Source organism: Nerophis lumbriciformis, linkage group LG11 (genome assembly GCF_033978685.3).
Source record: "Nerophis lumbriciformis linkage group LG11, RoL_Nlum_v2.1, whole genome shotgun sequence".
Taxonomy (NCBI): Eukaryota; Metazoa; Chordata; class Actinopteri; order Syngnathiformes; family Syngnathidae; genus Nerophis; species Nerophis lumbriciformis.
Window position 1 is genome coordinate 9,332,462 of NC_084558.2, and position 14,231 is coordinate 9,346,692.

Genomic DNA, 14,231 nt, shown 5'->3' on the forward strand with positions numbered 1-14,231 from the left:
TGAGCTTTAATGATTTTTAAAATGAAATATAAAACATTAAAACCTGCAGGCAGCTATTTCTCCAGTAGTTTTCAAACAAAAAAAAACTTACACTTTTTTTTTTATGTAAATATATAAATATCGAATACAAACAATTTAAGACTTCGATATGTTTTAATGCTGTCGAATTGTTTAATTTTTTAATCAGATTAATGACACTATTGAATTTTGAAGTTATTACTTGCTTAAAGAATTTCAATTAACTTAAAAAAGACCTCAATATTTGTACACAAATGCAATTTTATGGTCATAATGTCATACAAAACCTTTTTTTTTTTTTTTTTACTTAAATGCGCGTCCTTTATTTTCTCAAAACTTGATAGCAGTTTTGGCTTAAGTCAGGGTTTATTTTGAAGCGAAATTCTCCACCAAGGACAACAATCAGTCTCTTCACTCATCTTTGCACTGACGCATGCATTGACCTGATTACTGATCATAGCACAACCTGCTCCACCTTTCAGGTAACCATCCACGGTTAAGGTAAAGAAGCAGATACGGTCAAAATAAATTGTGTGATTAATCAGCCTATATACTGTACATGATTAATGCAATAATTGTTCGTGATTAATCAAACAGTTAACTTGTTATTTTTGACAGCCATAATTTTGTGCATTAAACATGGGTAAAGATAGGGAAATGTACTATATTACATTATAAGCTATATAAGCTGTGCTTTATAGGTAATAATAATCGTGCTAATAATGAATTAATGAAAAATAATCAGTGATCTGAAAATCACCCCGCACTTATGACACACCTGGTTTACCGCTATTCTTTTTAGGAAAGTGGTAGAAAATAGGTGGATAGATGGATGGCTTTGCACAAGTCCGCCGTTGTAGTCAATAAGTTCCTTGTTTTTGTCTATCCTCTTGTTGTGGGCAGACTGGCTCGTACATTTCCATCTTCCGCTGTTGTCATTTGTAATGCAAAGTAGCGTATAGTTTGAACATATATTTGTCAGTATGGAAGCCCTAAAAACTACAACATGGATGACTAGGAAAAGACGCTGTCAAATTGGAACTACAGAGGTAGGACCGCCCACAAAACGGCACATCCCGAAGAGACGGTCAGAAAGCAGCTTGAAAACGGTCTGTAAAACATAATCTACACACAATTTTGACCAAAGAACCACCATTTCATGTTAAGTTGACCAGTGTTTTTCAAATACTGTGCCGCGGCACACTAGTGTGCCGTGAGATACAGTCTGGTGTGCCGTGGGAGATTATGTAATTTCACCTAATTGGGTTAAAAGTTGGTACATTTTACGTCTACTTTATACTTCTTTTTGTGCCCTTGTGTGCACGATCCTTTCCATCCTTATCCTTTCCATCCTTTGTAACTGAGCTACTGTGTGGAAAATGTTCCCTTGTGTATCATTAAAGTTTGTCTAAGTCTAAGTCTAAAAATCTTTTTTGTAAACCAGTAATTATAATCCGCAAATAATGTACTGTTGTTGAGTGTCTGTGCTGTCTAGTGCTCGGCAGACTAACCATGTTATACTCTTCCATATCAGTAGGTGGCAGCAGGTAGCTAATTGCTCTGTAGAGTTCGGGAACACGGTTTGTCATGATCACAATATGCAACCGACAGCGGGAGGCAGCGTGCAAGTAAAAAGGTATCCAATTTTTAAACCAAAAATAAACAAAAAGGTGAGTGCCCCTTAGAAAAGTAATTGAAGCTTAGGGAAGGCTATGCAGAACAAAACTAAAATTGAACTGGTTACAAAGTAAACAAAGACAGAATGCTGGACGACAGCAAAGACTTACAGCGTGTGGAGCAGAGACGCCGTCCACCATGTACATCCGAACATGACATGACAATCAACAATGTCCACACAAAGAAAGATAGCATCCACACAACTTAAATAGTCTTAATTGCTAAAACAAGCACTCAAGGAAGACATGAAACTGCTACAGGAAAATATCAACAAAACAGAAAATGCCACCAAAATAGGAGCACAAGACAAGAACTAAAACACTACACACAGAATAACACCAAAAAACTCAAAATAAGTCAGGGCGTGATGTGACAGTAGACCTACTTTGAGACAAGAGTGATGCCTGGTTGGTTATGATTTAATTTCATATCCAACAACTGCGAGAACGACCTTTCACTGTCAATATCAGCTGCTGGGTTTAATTTTTTTAATGTATTCTGCTGGTGGTGTACCTCTGGACTTTTTAAATAAAAAAAATGTGCCTTGGCTCAAAAAAGGTTGAAAAACACTGATGTAGACCACAAGGAATTAGTTTAAATGTAGAATTTTTTTTAAAATATGGCCTCCTTTAAATTAAACTAAAACAGGGCTGGCATATAAAGCATCCTGATGGACAACCAAGAACAGGTGTGTCCTGATTGCCAATCAGGGACATGTGAGGAACAATTCGCCCAGACTGAAGAATAGTGGAAAAAAGAAGCAATTTGCAGGAAACAAAACAAAATACAGAAACACAAGAAAACAATATTCAGGGTCGTCTTATATTCGGGTCAGTACATTAAATAGGAGGCCATTAATAAGGTCCTAACTGGTTGCTGACACGGTGAACATGTGTTTTACTGTACCTGAGTGATACTCTGAAGACGAGGTGATTGGAGATCTTGGCTCAGGGTTGAACATGTTAGCGAGTGGACTGGTATGCGCCTTTAGTGGTGGTGCGGGAGGCAGCAACTCAACCCTGTTCTGAGGGGACGACAAAGAATATGATTGACAAAAACGTAAAGAAAAACTCAAAAGTATGTAAAGGTGCGGCTCAAAGTTAAGTTAGTGTTAAACATGTGATAAGATGTTATCAAGGCTCTTCTACTCATCAATACACACCTCAGTAGACTTTATCAGAAGGAAACAATGCTAAGATATTCATCTAAAAGCCACTCTAACAATCATCTGATAACAGCACCGTAACGAGATAAAGCGCAAACAAGAAAAAGATCAAAGTACTTAGGTGTAATCCTCATTATCTAGCAGAGTGGTGTTGACGTGTGCCGCATGAATACACACATGACGAACAGACACAAACCCTGTTGTAGCGCTCCACAAGCGGCGACTGCTCTTGATTGGTGGAAAGTCCGTCTATCATGACCTTGACCGTGTCCGGCACCTTGCTAATGTCACAGCACATCTCCTGCCAGCTGGGGAGCTTCTCGTTTAGCAGCTCTTTGGCCTGAAGACACACAGAGAGACTACGGTAAAATCTATAATATAGGGCTTTGTCGACATGAATATGGATATTTTAAAAACACATATTTTTCTATACGCTTTGGCCACACGCAAACATTGTTTTTCATCTTTGAAAAATGAGGTTTCGAATAACTCCAGCCAGGGTGGAGAATAGAGATTTGTAAAAACTCCTGCATAAGCGTGTTTGTGAAATGTCCAACATTATCTCAGGTTTTTCAACCCAACAGGACACAAGTAATAAGTAATTTAACTTTCAAGTGTTGTTTTTATTTTGTGCAGAAGTAGATGGCTCAGAAGGTTGAACGGCCGTCCAGAAACTTTCTGGTACGAATCCAGTTTCCACCATCCTAGTTACTACTGTTGTGTCCTTGGGCAAGACACTTCACCCACCTTGCTCCCAGTGCGGCTCACATGGGTGTATGAATGTGAATAAATGTTTGGTGGTGGTCGGAGAGGCGTAATTAGGCAGCCATGTGGCCATCAGTCTACCCCAGGGCAACTGTGGGTACAAATGTAGCTTACCACCTTGAACTGTGAATGTGGAGTGAATGGGTTCCTCAGTTTTCACTGTAAAGTGCTTTGAGTGTCGAGAAAAAGAGCTCTATACCTTAAATCTAATCCATTATTATTATAATTAAAACATGGAAGATCAAAAAAATCCTTCAGAAATGTTCTCTGTGCTTCTAGTAAGTGTGTGCGGCGACTTTAACAGATATGTACAATTGAACCAATACGGTACCAATTCCCGGTATTTGGGAATCTATACCGGTACCAATTTTCGGTATTTTTGTGTGTGCAAAAGATTGTAAAATTGTTAAACAATAAAATATATGTATTTTTTTGCGTAACATTTTAAATTTAGCCGATTAGGATAATTGTGCGTTTACATTTTTGAGTCTCATTTGCAAGTATAATATTGTACATTTTGTATGCACATGAAATTCCAAGACGTTAGATGGCAGTAGCGTATCCTAGCTAGGGAGTCATCTTTGCCATGATTTGCCTGATATATGTGCCACGATATTCTTATGTTGCGCTCTAATTAGTCTTTATACTGTAACTATTGCATGCTTTACACACCTGCTGTTTGATTGTAACATGCATCTTAGCTGTAGTTTTTAATACCAAATTATTGAAATCGCCATGTAAAGTTGCAAATGATAATCGGTAGCAATGTATATGGTAAAGCCAATGTAAATTAGCATCGAGCTAGTACATTTTGGAAAAGTGGGGCCTTACTTTGCGTTACCAGGCATACATGCTTTGTTGGCATTGAAAATTGTAACATAACCTAGAAGCAGTCTGACTGAGTCAGCTCTGAGTGTTGCTTGAGTGATTGTTTCTCCACCAAGTTTTTGAGTCCGAAACCACACATGACTTCACGAGCAACAAAGGTATCGGAACATGGCCCCTTTTGAATTTACCTGAATCGATACCAGGTAGTACCGATGGAAATTGTTTGGTGCCCATAAAAAGTATCAAATATGCTACCCTTCATTAGTTATAATGCACGACCAAGTCAGCTGTGGATGCTTTTTCAGGCTTCTGATTGGACAAAATAAACATGACACCAAGTAAATATGTCTTTATGTAGACAGATTTTTTTTTTTTACTTCACTTGTGTGGATGGACATTTTGTTTTAGAAGAAAATTGTGCGTGTTCTAAATTAACCGTGTTCATTTGTGCATATGGCCAATTACAAGCTGTATTTATGTGTCAGCTCATACCTTGTCGTGGAAGTTGCTAATATGATAGGAGAACATGCAGTGTTTGTCGGCTAGGAAACAGAAGCGTCGCTTTTCTTCCAGCAGAGCCTCTTTGCAGCCGTCGGCGATGAACTTCTGCATGTCCATCTGGCGCGACGAGATGGTCTCAATGTACTGTCGACACAAAACCAGCAAGGTCAGGAGATTAATAACCTGAGGGTATGTTGTTTAAGAACACTTACAAGCACTATAAATTGCTGTTCCTCTAACAATTGTGTGTAACTTGTTAGAAATGCTGTCACCGTGGAAATAAATTAATTTAGGAAAAAATGTAGTCATTGCATCACGGCATATCATAAAATATCCCCTTATGGTATTTTAATCAATAAAAGGCATTTCATTTTTTTAAATGAGGCGAACCCAACGTTAAACAATTAGAGGCCAATTTCTACCTTTCTGGCTTTTTGCAAAGTTTTAGAAAAGTTAGCATACGCAAGAGTTAAGAAACATCATGAAGAAAAAACACCCTGTACAAACACCAATATGGCTTTCGCAGATACGCTCATCTTATATGGCTCTTTTGTAAATTATTGACAAAATATCTACTGAGCTAGATAAAAATATGTTTGCTATTGGGTTATTCCTGGATCTCTCTGAAGCTTTTGAATCAGTTGACCATGTTATTCTCTTTGTATTAATGTATATTCATTAATTAATTAATTTATCTAGAAAATTTTAACTAAAGTCAGGGGTGCCGCAAGGTTCCATCCTTGGGCTTTTTCTGTTTTTAGTTTTATTAATAGTAATTATCTGCAATATCTGAGTCCTGTTTCCCAGTTTTACTTGCTGATTATACAAATAATGTCATGTCTCACTCTGACCTTGGATGTCTAATCAGAAATGCCAATATCTAAAATATACCACAAGGTGGTTTCAGATGAGCAAACTGTCCTTGAATATAAACACATTAAGCTACATCATTTTTAGAAATAAAAATAACATTTTAAACAGCAAACTTAAACAAGTTGTTTGTACAAAATTTATTGAGACAGTATGTTAGTTGATAAAAGATTGTCCTGGGAAAACCACATTGAGTATTTAAGCACAATAATTATGAAATCCTATGATATTATTAGAAGGGTTTACCATGCAGTCCTGTCTCATGACATTATATTATAGCCTAATTTATCCTTATTTGAAATACTGTAATATTGTTTGAGCCACGTCATATTCCTCATACCTTAAGCAGATACTTTAAATTAAAAAAAGATTCATGAGAATGATTTCAAATTTGACTAATAGAGCATCATCTGCACCTTTTTTTTTATAACTAAATGTAGACTTTGTCAATGGGTTCTAGTCATATGCTTTAAACAAGTTTGTTTATGTTTAAGTACATTAATTATAAACAGGACCAGGGGTGTCAAACGCATTTTAGCTCAGGTGCCGCATTGGAGGAAAATCTATCCCCGCGTGAGACGGACTGGTAAAATCATTGCATGATTACTTAAAAATAAAGACAACTTCAGATTGTTTTCTTTGTTTTACTTTGGCCAAAATAGAACAAGCACATTCGGATAATGTACACATTACAATTAATCCTCTTGGCAAAACACTTTAAGTTAGTTGAAGATTCTGAGGGACAAAATTGGTGCAGTTTCAAAAACACCATGAAAAACACAATAAACTGTGTGTATTTTCAAAGCCATTAAACATTAAGCACTTCCTGTTCAGCATTTTCATGTTGACAGTTCATCATTAAAGACGTGTTTGAAAAAGCAGCCAAGTCTTTCCTCAAACCGCAGCATTGGTGACATCCGCAACTGCTACAACACATTAATTTATCATCATTCAAATATTACTATTATAATATAAACAAAACAATTATCAAAATTACACCGTAGCCAAAATCAAACATAACTACGAACTTAAACAAAGTGAGCATGGTAGATTTAAGCATAAAATAAAATAGAGCAAACAACAAATGTGGAAACACACATTTTTACAATGAAGTTCAGGGTGCGCATTGCACCTTCAAAACAGTTGTGAGCGCTGCAGGGAACTCTAACTACTACAAAGATGATGGCATGTTGACTTAAGTCTGCATCTTACTGTTTTGTTATTTTATCCATTGAGTGGATATTTACAATGAAAGAAGGTATTGTGTGTTGATTCTGCATCAGTCTGCCGCCATCTGCTGCCAGCCATAACAGGAGCAGCTGATTGCTTGCACCTGCGCTGATTGGAGTAGCGGCAGCCAATCTAGAAAGCGCTTAAAGTCAGCTGACACGTCACCTTTAAACAGTGCCATGTGTGACGTGGCTTACACTTGAATTGCTTTTGCGACATCCAGTGAACACATTTAGAACAGCAGTTTCTTTCATTAAAGAATTGCAGCTAATTTTTATACTGAGCAAACTCATCCTGAGGACCATGGGCCAGAATAAACCTGTTTGTGGGCCGTATCAGGCCCACGGGCCGTACTTTTGACACCCCTGAACAAGACATCCCAGGATTTTTTCACAAGTGTTTTCAAATGGTTCGGTCCATTTGGTATGGTTAGCTATCTTCTGTGCAAGCAAAATAATATTAATTTCTAAATTTAGGGAGTTTGTGATTGGCTATATTTGTCTTTGTTGTTGTTGTGTTTCTCTGTTTGTTGTAATTATTCATTGTCTCTTTTGCTTGTTTTCTTTTTTGTTGGAACTTGGGATTCTTCTTCTCTCCTGCACAATATATTTTGTACTTTGTACATTGTAATTGAATGTTTGTTTTATGATTTTACATTTAATAAATCAAATCAATAATTAAATAAAAAAAACGACATTACAGCAAGTTGGTTGGATTTAATTAATAAATGCTTTTCTCAAAGTGTTGCTGAAAAAGGCCTATATTTTGGATAAATTACTTGAATCGGCAATAGCTCACCTATTCCAAAGGGATTGCATATTATGCTCACTGACTGGGAGATGGAAATGATGTGAGGTGGAAAAAAAAAGAAAGAAAAATGATGTGAGGTGCAAGTATAAATAAGGTAGAACATTGAGACAATAATAAGGTAATTAATGATTTATCAGTGGAAAATATGTCAACTGTAAGGCACTGACAAAGCTTCAGCCTGTTTGGTGTTTGAGTACAGCAGAATGATCAATAATGACCCTGATGTTGAAAAATACTGACCTGACCAAGGACCTTTTAACCTTCCCACTACTCGTTTATTCCTCCTTTCTCATATGGACTCCTCAGGCTGTCATGGCAACAATCAAACCGCTTGTTCCTATAGTCCCTCATTCGCTTTATACTGTATCTCTATGATAGCCAGTCAGACGCTGAATCAGTGCGCTTCACTTCTCATTTTCACTGAAGTTGCAATCTCACAGACCTGGCGTGAGCAGCAATCACGCTTCCGTGAGCCCTTAAGCTGCATGATTATTAGAAAGCTCGGCATTGCCTCACTTTCGGGAGAATTGAAGCCGCTGGAGAAGAAGAAAGCTCCCAGTTTCAGCTCACTCGACTGAAGAGGAGGAGGCCCGTTCAAGGTATCAAGCTGAGGTTTCCACCCAGAGAGCATGTATTGTCAGGATCAGTGATAAACATGAGCTGATACTTGCTTAAGAAGCTACTTTTACAGCAAACAACCCCATTTGAACTCTTCTTACCAAGGTGATTTGCGAAGCACACACTGATTGTTGTGTAGACATCACAACAAAACTGTTAACTTCCAGCAACAGTCATGAATACTATCAGTAAAGTAAATACACACCTCAAGCATTATGACTCAGACTCGTTAACCTACTCATCACATTTATTTGGCAATTAAAGTCGATTTTTAATAGGCGGCAAATAGACCTCTGAAGCTAAGTGGAGTCCAAATAAAACACAGCGAGCAAATGCTAAAATGCAGAAGACACAAGTCTAAGGGAGGAGAAGAAATAACAGTTAGGACTGGTAGGCAGAAGTAATCACTCATTTTACTCTCAATTGCAGAGAATATATAAAATAATGTATAATTCAAAATGTAGTAACATGTAATATAACCATACATATATATGAGGATTTAAATGAGGATATATATGATTATATATATCATGTATATTATATATCAGGGGTGTCCAAACTTTTTGACTTGGGGCCCGGACTGGGTTAACATCGAACAGCTATCATGTAAAGTAACAATATATATAGCCTAAACATATATATGTGCACATATTATATTAATATAATGGATATATAATTAATTATTAATATGAATGGATATTAAGAGTATGTGAAGGTTCTACTCCTACTATGTTACTATGCTTTGTAATCAATCAGAAATATCAAGAAAATTGAGAATTAAATACCGTATTTTTCGAAGTGTAAGTCGCTCCGTAGTATAAGTCGCACCGGCCGAAAATGCATAATGAAGAAGGGAAAAAACATATATAAGTCGCACTGAAGTATAAGTCGCATTTTTTGGGGAAATTTATTTGATAAAACCCAACACCAGGAATAGACATTTGAAAGGCAATTTAAAATAAATAAAGAATAGTGAACAACAGGCTGAATAAGTGTACGTTATATGATGCATAAATAACCAACTGAGAACATGCCTGGTATGTTAACGTAACATATTATGGTAAGAGTCATTCAAATAACTATAACAAATAGAACATGCTATACGTTTACCAAACAATCTGTCACTCCTAATCGCTAAATCTGATTAAATCTTATACGTCTAGTCTCTTACGTGAATGAGCTAAATAATATTATTTGATATTTTACGCTAATGTGTTTCACACATAAGTCGCTCTTGAGTGTAAGTCGCACCCCCGGCCAAACTATGAAAAAAACTGCGACTTATAGTCCGGAAAATACGGTATTGAAGTTTTTGTTTCTATATGGGCACCATAGTTGCACAAAGCCCATTAAGACAGAACTAGATTTATTGCTATGTTTGCTGCAGCACAGCCTCATCAATGTTGACAAACAACAAGCATCATTTTTTTTTCTTTAGGTCAGAAATGTCAGTATCTTTGTCCAATACAAATACAATGTATTTAAAAATGTTGATAACCACTGAATACAATAAAATACATTCAACAGACCAGCCAATTCAGCAGATTGCTTACCAGGAACTCGATATTAAGAAAGGTGTTTTTTCAATGGAAGAACTGGAAGCAGTGCTTAAGAAAATCAAAAATCAGAAAGCAACGGATTTGGGTGACATCCCCCCAGAAGTTTGGAAATCAGGCAGCTGCAATGATATCTTTTTTAGATTTCTGTAACTGTGTTTACCATCAAAATTAGATTTGGAGAGAAGGTTGTATACTTCCCGTCCCCAAGAAAGGCGATCTGGGTATCCCAAGCAACTACAGAAGAATTACACTCACTCCAATCACAGCTAAAATATACAATACAATGTTCCTTAATCATATACAACCAAAGATTGAAAAGCTGCTCTGAAAAAATCAGAATACATTCAGGAAAGACCGTTCGAAACTGACCAAATTCTCACTGTCAGGAGATTAATCAAAGGTGTCAAAGCGAAAAACCTGAATGTAGTAATGACAAGCATCTTAAAGGCATATGCCATACCTACCGGAACTGTCCATGCTATATTAATGCTCTACAAACAAACTCGAGCTTTCGTCAGATCACCAGATGATTTTTTTACATCTGTGCTGGTGTGCTCTAAGGAGACATCCTGGCCCCCTTTCTGTTCATCATCTGTCTTGACTACGTGCTAAGCACTTCAGTAGATATGTACAGTAAACTGGAATTTGCTTTGGTCAAATCCAGAAGCAGGCGATACCCAGCCATCCATATAACCGATGCAGACAATGCAGATGGTATAGCTCTTTTAGCAGACAATACAGAGGATGCAAAATTTTTTTACACATGCATGAAACTGCTGCCAGCTTTATTGGCCTACATGTTAACGCGAAGAAAACAGAGTTTATGACCTTCAATACTGCCTAGGAAATCAATGCTTTAAACAAAACATCACTGAAAAATGTCACAGAGTTTACTTACCATGGTAGTAACATAGCCTCTACCGAAAGGGATGTTGAAATTTCAAAGGCATGGGCAGCCTTGGACAGAATAAAAATAGTGTAGAAATCTATTTTACCAGACAAGATAAAGAGAAAACATTTCAGAGCTGTGGTGGAGTCTCCGCTTGTATATGGTTCAATCACTTGGACAGAAAAGATTAGAAGACATGTTACGTGCGGGTTTGAACATCTCGTGAAAAGAGCACCCCTTAAAGCAATATAGCTTTATGCTGGCTTGACAGCTCTATCAACAACAATCCAAAAACAATTTGCTGGCCATTGCTAAAGAAGCAAGGAAGAACCTGTGAGTGCTATAAACAACTAGACACGGTAACACCGGAATTGGCCGACCCAGGACAACCTACAATCGCAATTGCCAAATGTTAAGCTGAAAATCTGAAAGCACTGATGAAAGATTGTGATGAAGTGCAAGAAAGAGTCAGATCGGTCCGGGCAACCAAGCTCAACCAGAAGAATACATCTGATTTAGATATCTCACCATCAGTAGACTGTGTAATATTTTTTTTATTTGTAAAGAAACTTTATGGACATAAATACATTAAAGAGAAGCTGGTTTGGTGTCAGTCTCACCTCATTTTCTTTGACCTCATACTTGGACACGTTTTTACCCTGGCTTTTCCTTCTCAGTTTTTTTAGGTCCGTCTGAGAACGGTCCAGGGAGTCCTGTTTCAGCTTGTGTTCCGACTGATAGCGCTTGAATGTGGCCTAGGGGACGAGAGCATGTTTTTGAGAATGCAATCACTTGCACAGAAAAATATATAATTATTTAATGAAAGAATGACCTTAATTTCTGAAACAATAGAGCAATAGCTGAGTTGCCTTTCCAAAGATAATAATATGGTTTTGGTTGACAATGCAGTGGTGTACACCTGCAATACCTCATACTGACAGATGGTTGTCATGAATTTTGGTTAGCTTATTTAACTAAATAGAAGTGGCAAACAGTAGAAACACCTTTTATTTGGTACAGCTTTTGTATTGTACTTAAAGTCTGGAGTAAATTGGCAATGATTGACTTGATAAAACAAACAAACCCAATTGAGGCACTTACGTTCATATATTTAACATCCATTTCTGTCTTCTTCTCCAGCTCAGTAAGAACTTCTCTGTGAAATCTCTTAAGCTGTAATCAAGACAAAAACAAATTATCGCTTTTAATGCAGCGCACACATCATTTTAAGAGTTCTTTGAACAACGCATCTCAGTCACGTGGCAACATTATGATACGGCACCATGATAATGGGCTTTAAAGAGCTTCTTGGTAAATGATTTCCTGCTTTTTTTTGCCATTTAGATATGACTATGCATTTTGGGACACCATGTTTTCTTCCATTGCAAAGTATACTGCAGTTTGGTCTCCCTGACAGACTTAAACAGGTGTTTCTAGTATTTCTGCCTGGCGTAGGGCTGCAAGGACAAGCTCTCAAATACTGGACAGAATCAATTGGTTCAATGTCGAAGGTTTTAAAAGTTGCAACTTTTTTTTTAATCTTTAAGAACAGTTATTATATTTCCCATCTCTTGGTTTACGACCAAGCTGGAGAAAACAATCTGAAGTGGTATAGTAGTAGTAGTAGCTGTAGCAGCCATGTCCCTAAAACATAGATGGCAGTTAAAATAAACCCACACTTACAACCAGAAACTACAGGATTGAAGGTACGTGCATAAATTAATTCTGAACAATATAGTTACTTTACTTAAAGGGGCTGTTTGCAACCTTCATGCGGCTGCCTAGAAGCGCTAACTTTTCATTGTATTGTAAGCATTATATCCCACCCTCTTCCGACTTTTAGTGCGTAAGGACATAGACTACGTCCTATGCGACACGCACGCATTAGTTAAGTCTGTTGTCAGCTAATGACAGTGGTTTAGCTAAGTTTGGCACTCAGCATCAAGGGTTGGAATTGGGGGTTAAATCACCAAATGATTCCTGAGCGCGGCACACGCTGCTGCTCACTGTTCCCCTCACCTCCCAGGGGGTGATCATGGGGATGGGTCAAATGCAGAGGACACATTTCACCACACCTAGTGTGTGTGTGACAATCATTGGAACTTTAACTTGAACTTTAGCTACTATTGTCATCTATCATTGAATGCATATTCTATTATAACAACAACATATTGTAACTGCAAATTGTTAGTTGCTTCACTTGGACTGATTTTGTGTATGTGCACACACTCTCTGATGAAAATAATTAACAGCTGTCCTGTGGGGTCATGAAATTTATATAACGTTTACAGAAGTTTGTTAGTGTCGTATTATTTTTTCATGGTGATCCAATTTTTTACTGTGAAATATTTATACAATGTAGAAGTTTTTTTTAATTTTATTTATGAGTAAATTATGATTAAACATGTACACTATTGTATTCATAACCATTAAAACAAACAAACAAACAAACAGCAATAAAAAACTCTGAATAAACACCAGAATTTTTTTTCAGATTTCAGATTTATCTGTTTATTTATTTACAACTCATTTAAAAAATACTAAATTATAGTATACAGTTATATTGTTATTGTTATTGATATTATAATTATATTGTGGTGGACATTAGGACCTGGCTTTCACCAAGTTGGCATGCAGGTGAGGGCATGATTTGTGACGCTTGTTGGTGCAATTTACAGTGTATCAGTTTTATGTTAGCAGTCTTACAATCGCGGCATTTGGAAATGGTAACGTGCGTTTCCTGAAACCGACACACTGGCAACTGTTACAAATCAAGGGTAATGGGTCAAATGCAGAGAATAATTTCGCCACACCTAGTGTGTGTGTGACAATCATTGGCACTTTAACTTAACTTTAATATGTTATTACTATTTTTTTCAATTTAGTTCTACCAAATTTAGTTCTCCATGAATGTGGGCTGAATAAAGTTGATCTTATCTTACTGTCTCATGAGCAAAGGTCACCACTTCTGTAACCAAATACAGTTCTTTGCTTAGGTCACATAAAAATACAAATACAACTATACTTTTAAGACTACTTACATTTTGTTCCATCTCAAAAAGGACCTTCTTGTGAACATCTGCAATCTCCATTAGAACCATCCCTAGAAAGTGACAAGTGTCTGTTAATTATTGTGCTTTTTTCAAATATAGAACTTAAAGAGGCTGTTTGCAACATTTGCAGACGCCAAGAGAGCGCAAACTTTCCAGTGTATTTTACACAGTATATCCCGAATGCAGCTGAGATAGGCTCCAGCACCCCCCGCGACCCCGAACAGGACAAGCGGTAGAAAATGGATGGA

At 37.1% G+C, this 14,231-nt stretch overlaps 1 protein-coding gene across 1 annotated transcript in view; it reads right to left on the reverse strand.

The window, feature by feature from the left end:
* baiap2l1a (BAR/IMD domain containing adaptor protein 2 like 1a) overlaps nucleotides 1–14,231 on the reverse strand; it is a 55,745-nt gene that overhangs the window by 13,924 nt on the left and 27,590 nt on the right. The window contains exons 4-9 of the mRNA XM_061967447.1: nucleotides 13,972–14,033; nucleotides 12,032–12,103; nucleotides 11,551–11,685; nucleotides 4,946–5,098; nucleotides 3,057–3,200; nucleotides 2,602–2,719 (exon numbers count right to left, since the gene is read on the reverse strand). Of these exons, the coding sequence (XP_061823431.1) occupies nucleotides 2,602–2,719; nucleotides 3,057–3,200; nucleotides 4,946–5,098; nucleotides 11,551–11,685; nucleotides 12,032–12,103; nucleotides 13,972–14,033 (684 nt within the window). The remainder of the gene's footprint in view (nucleotides 1–2,601; nucleotides 2,720–3,056; nucleotides 3,201–4,945; nucleotides 5,099–11,550; nucleotides 11,686–12,031; nucleotides 12,104–13,971; nucleotides 14,034–14,231) is intronic.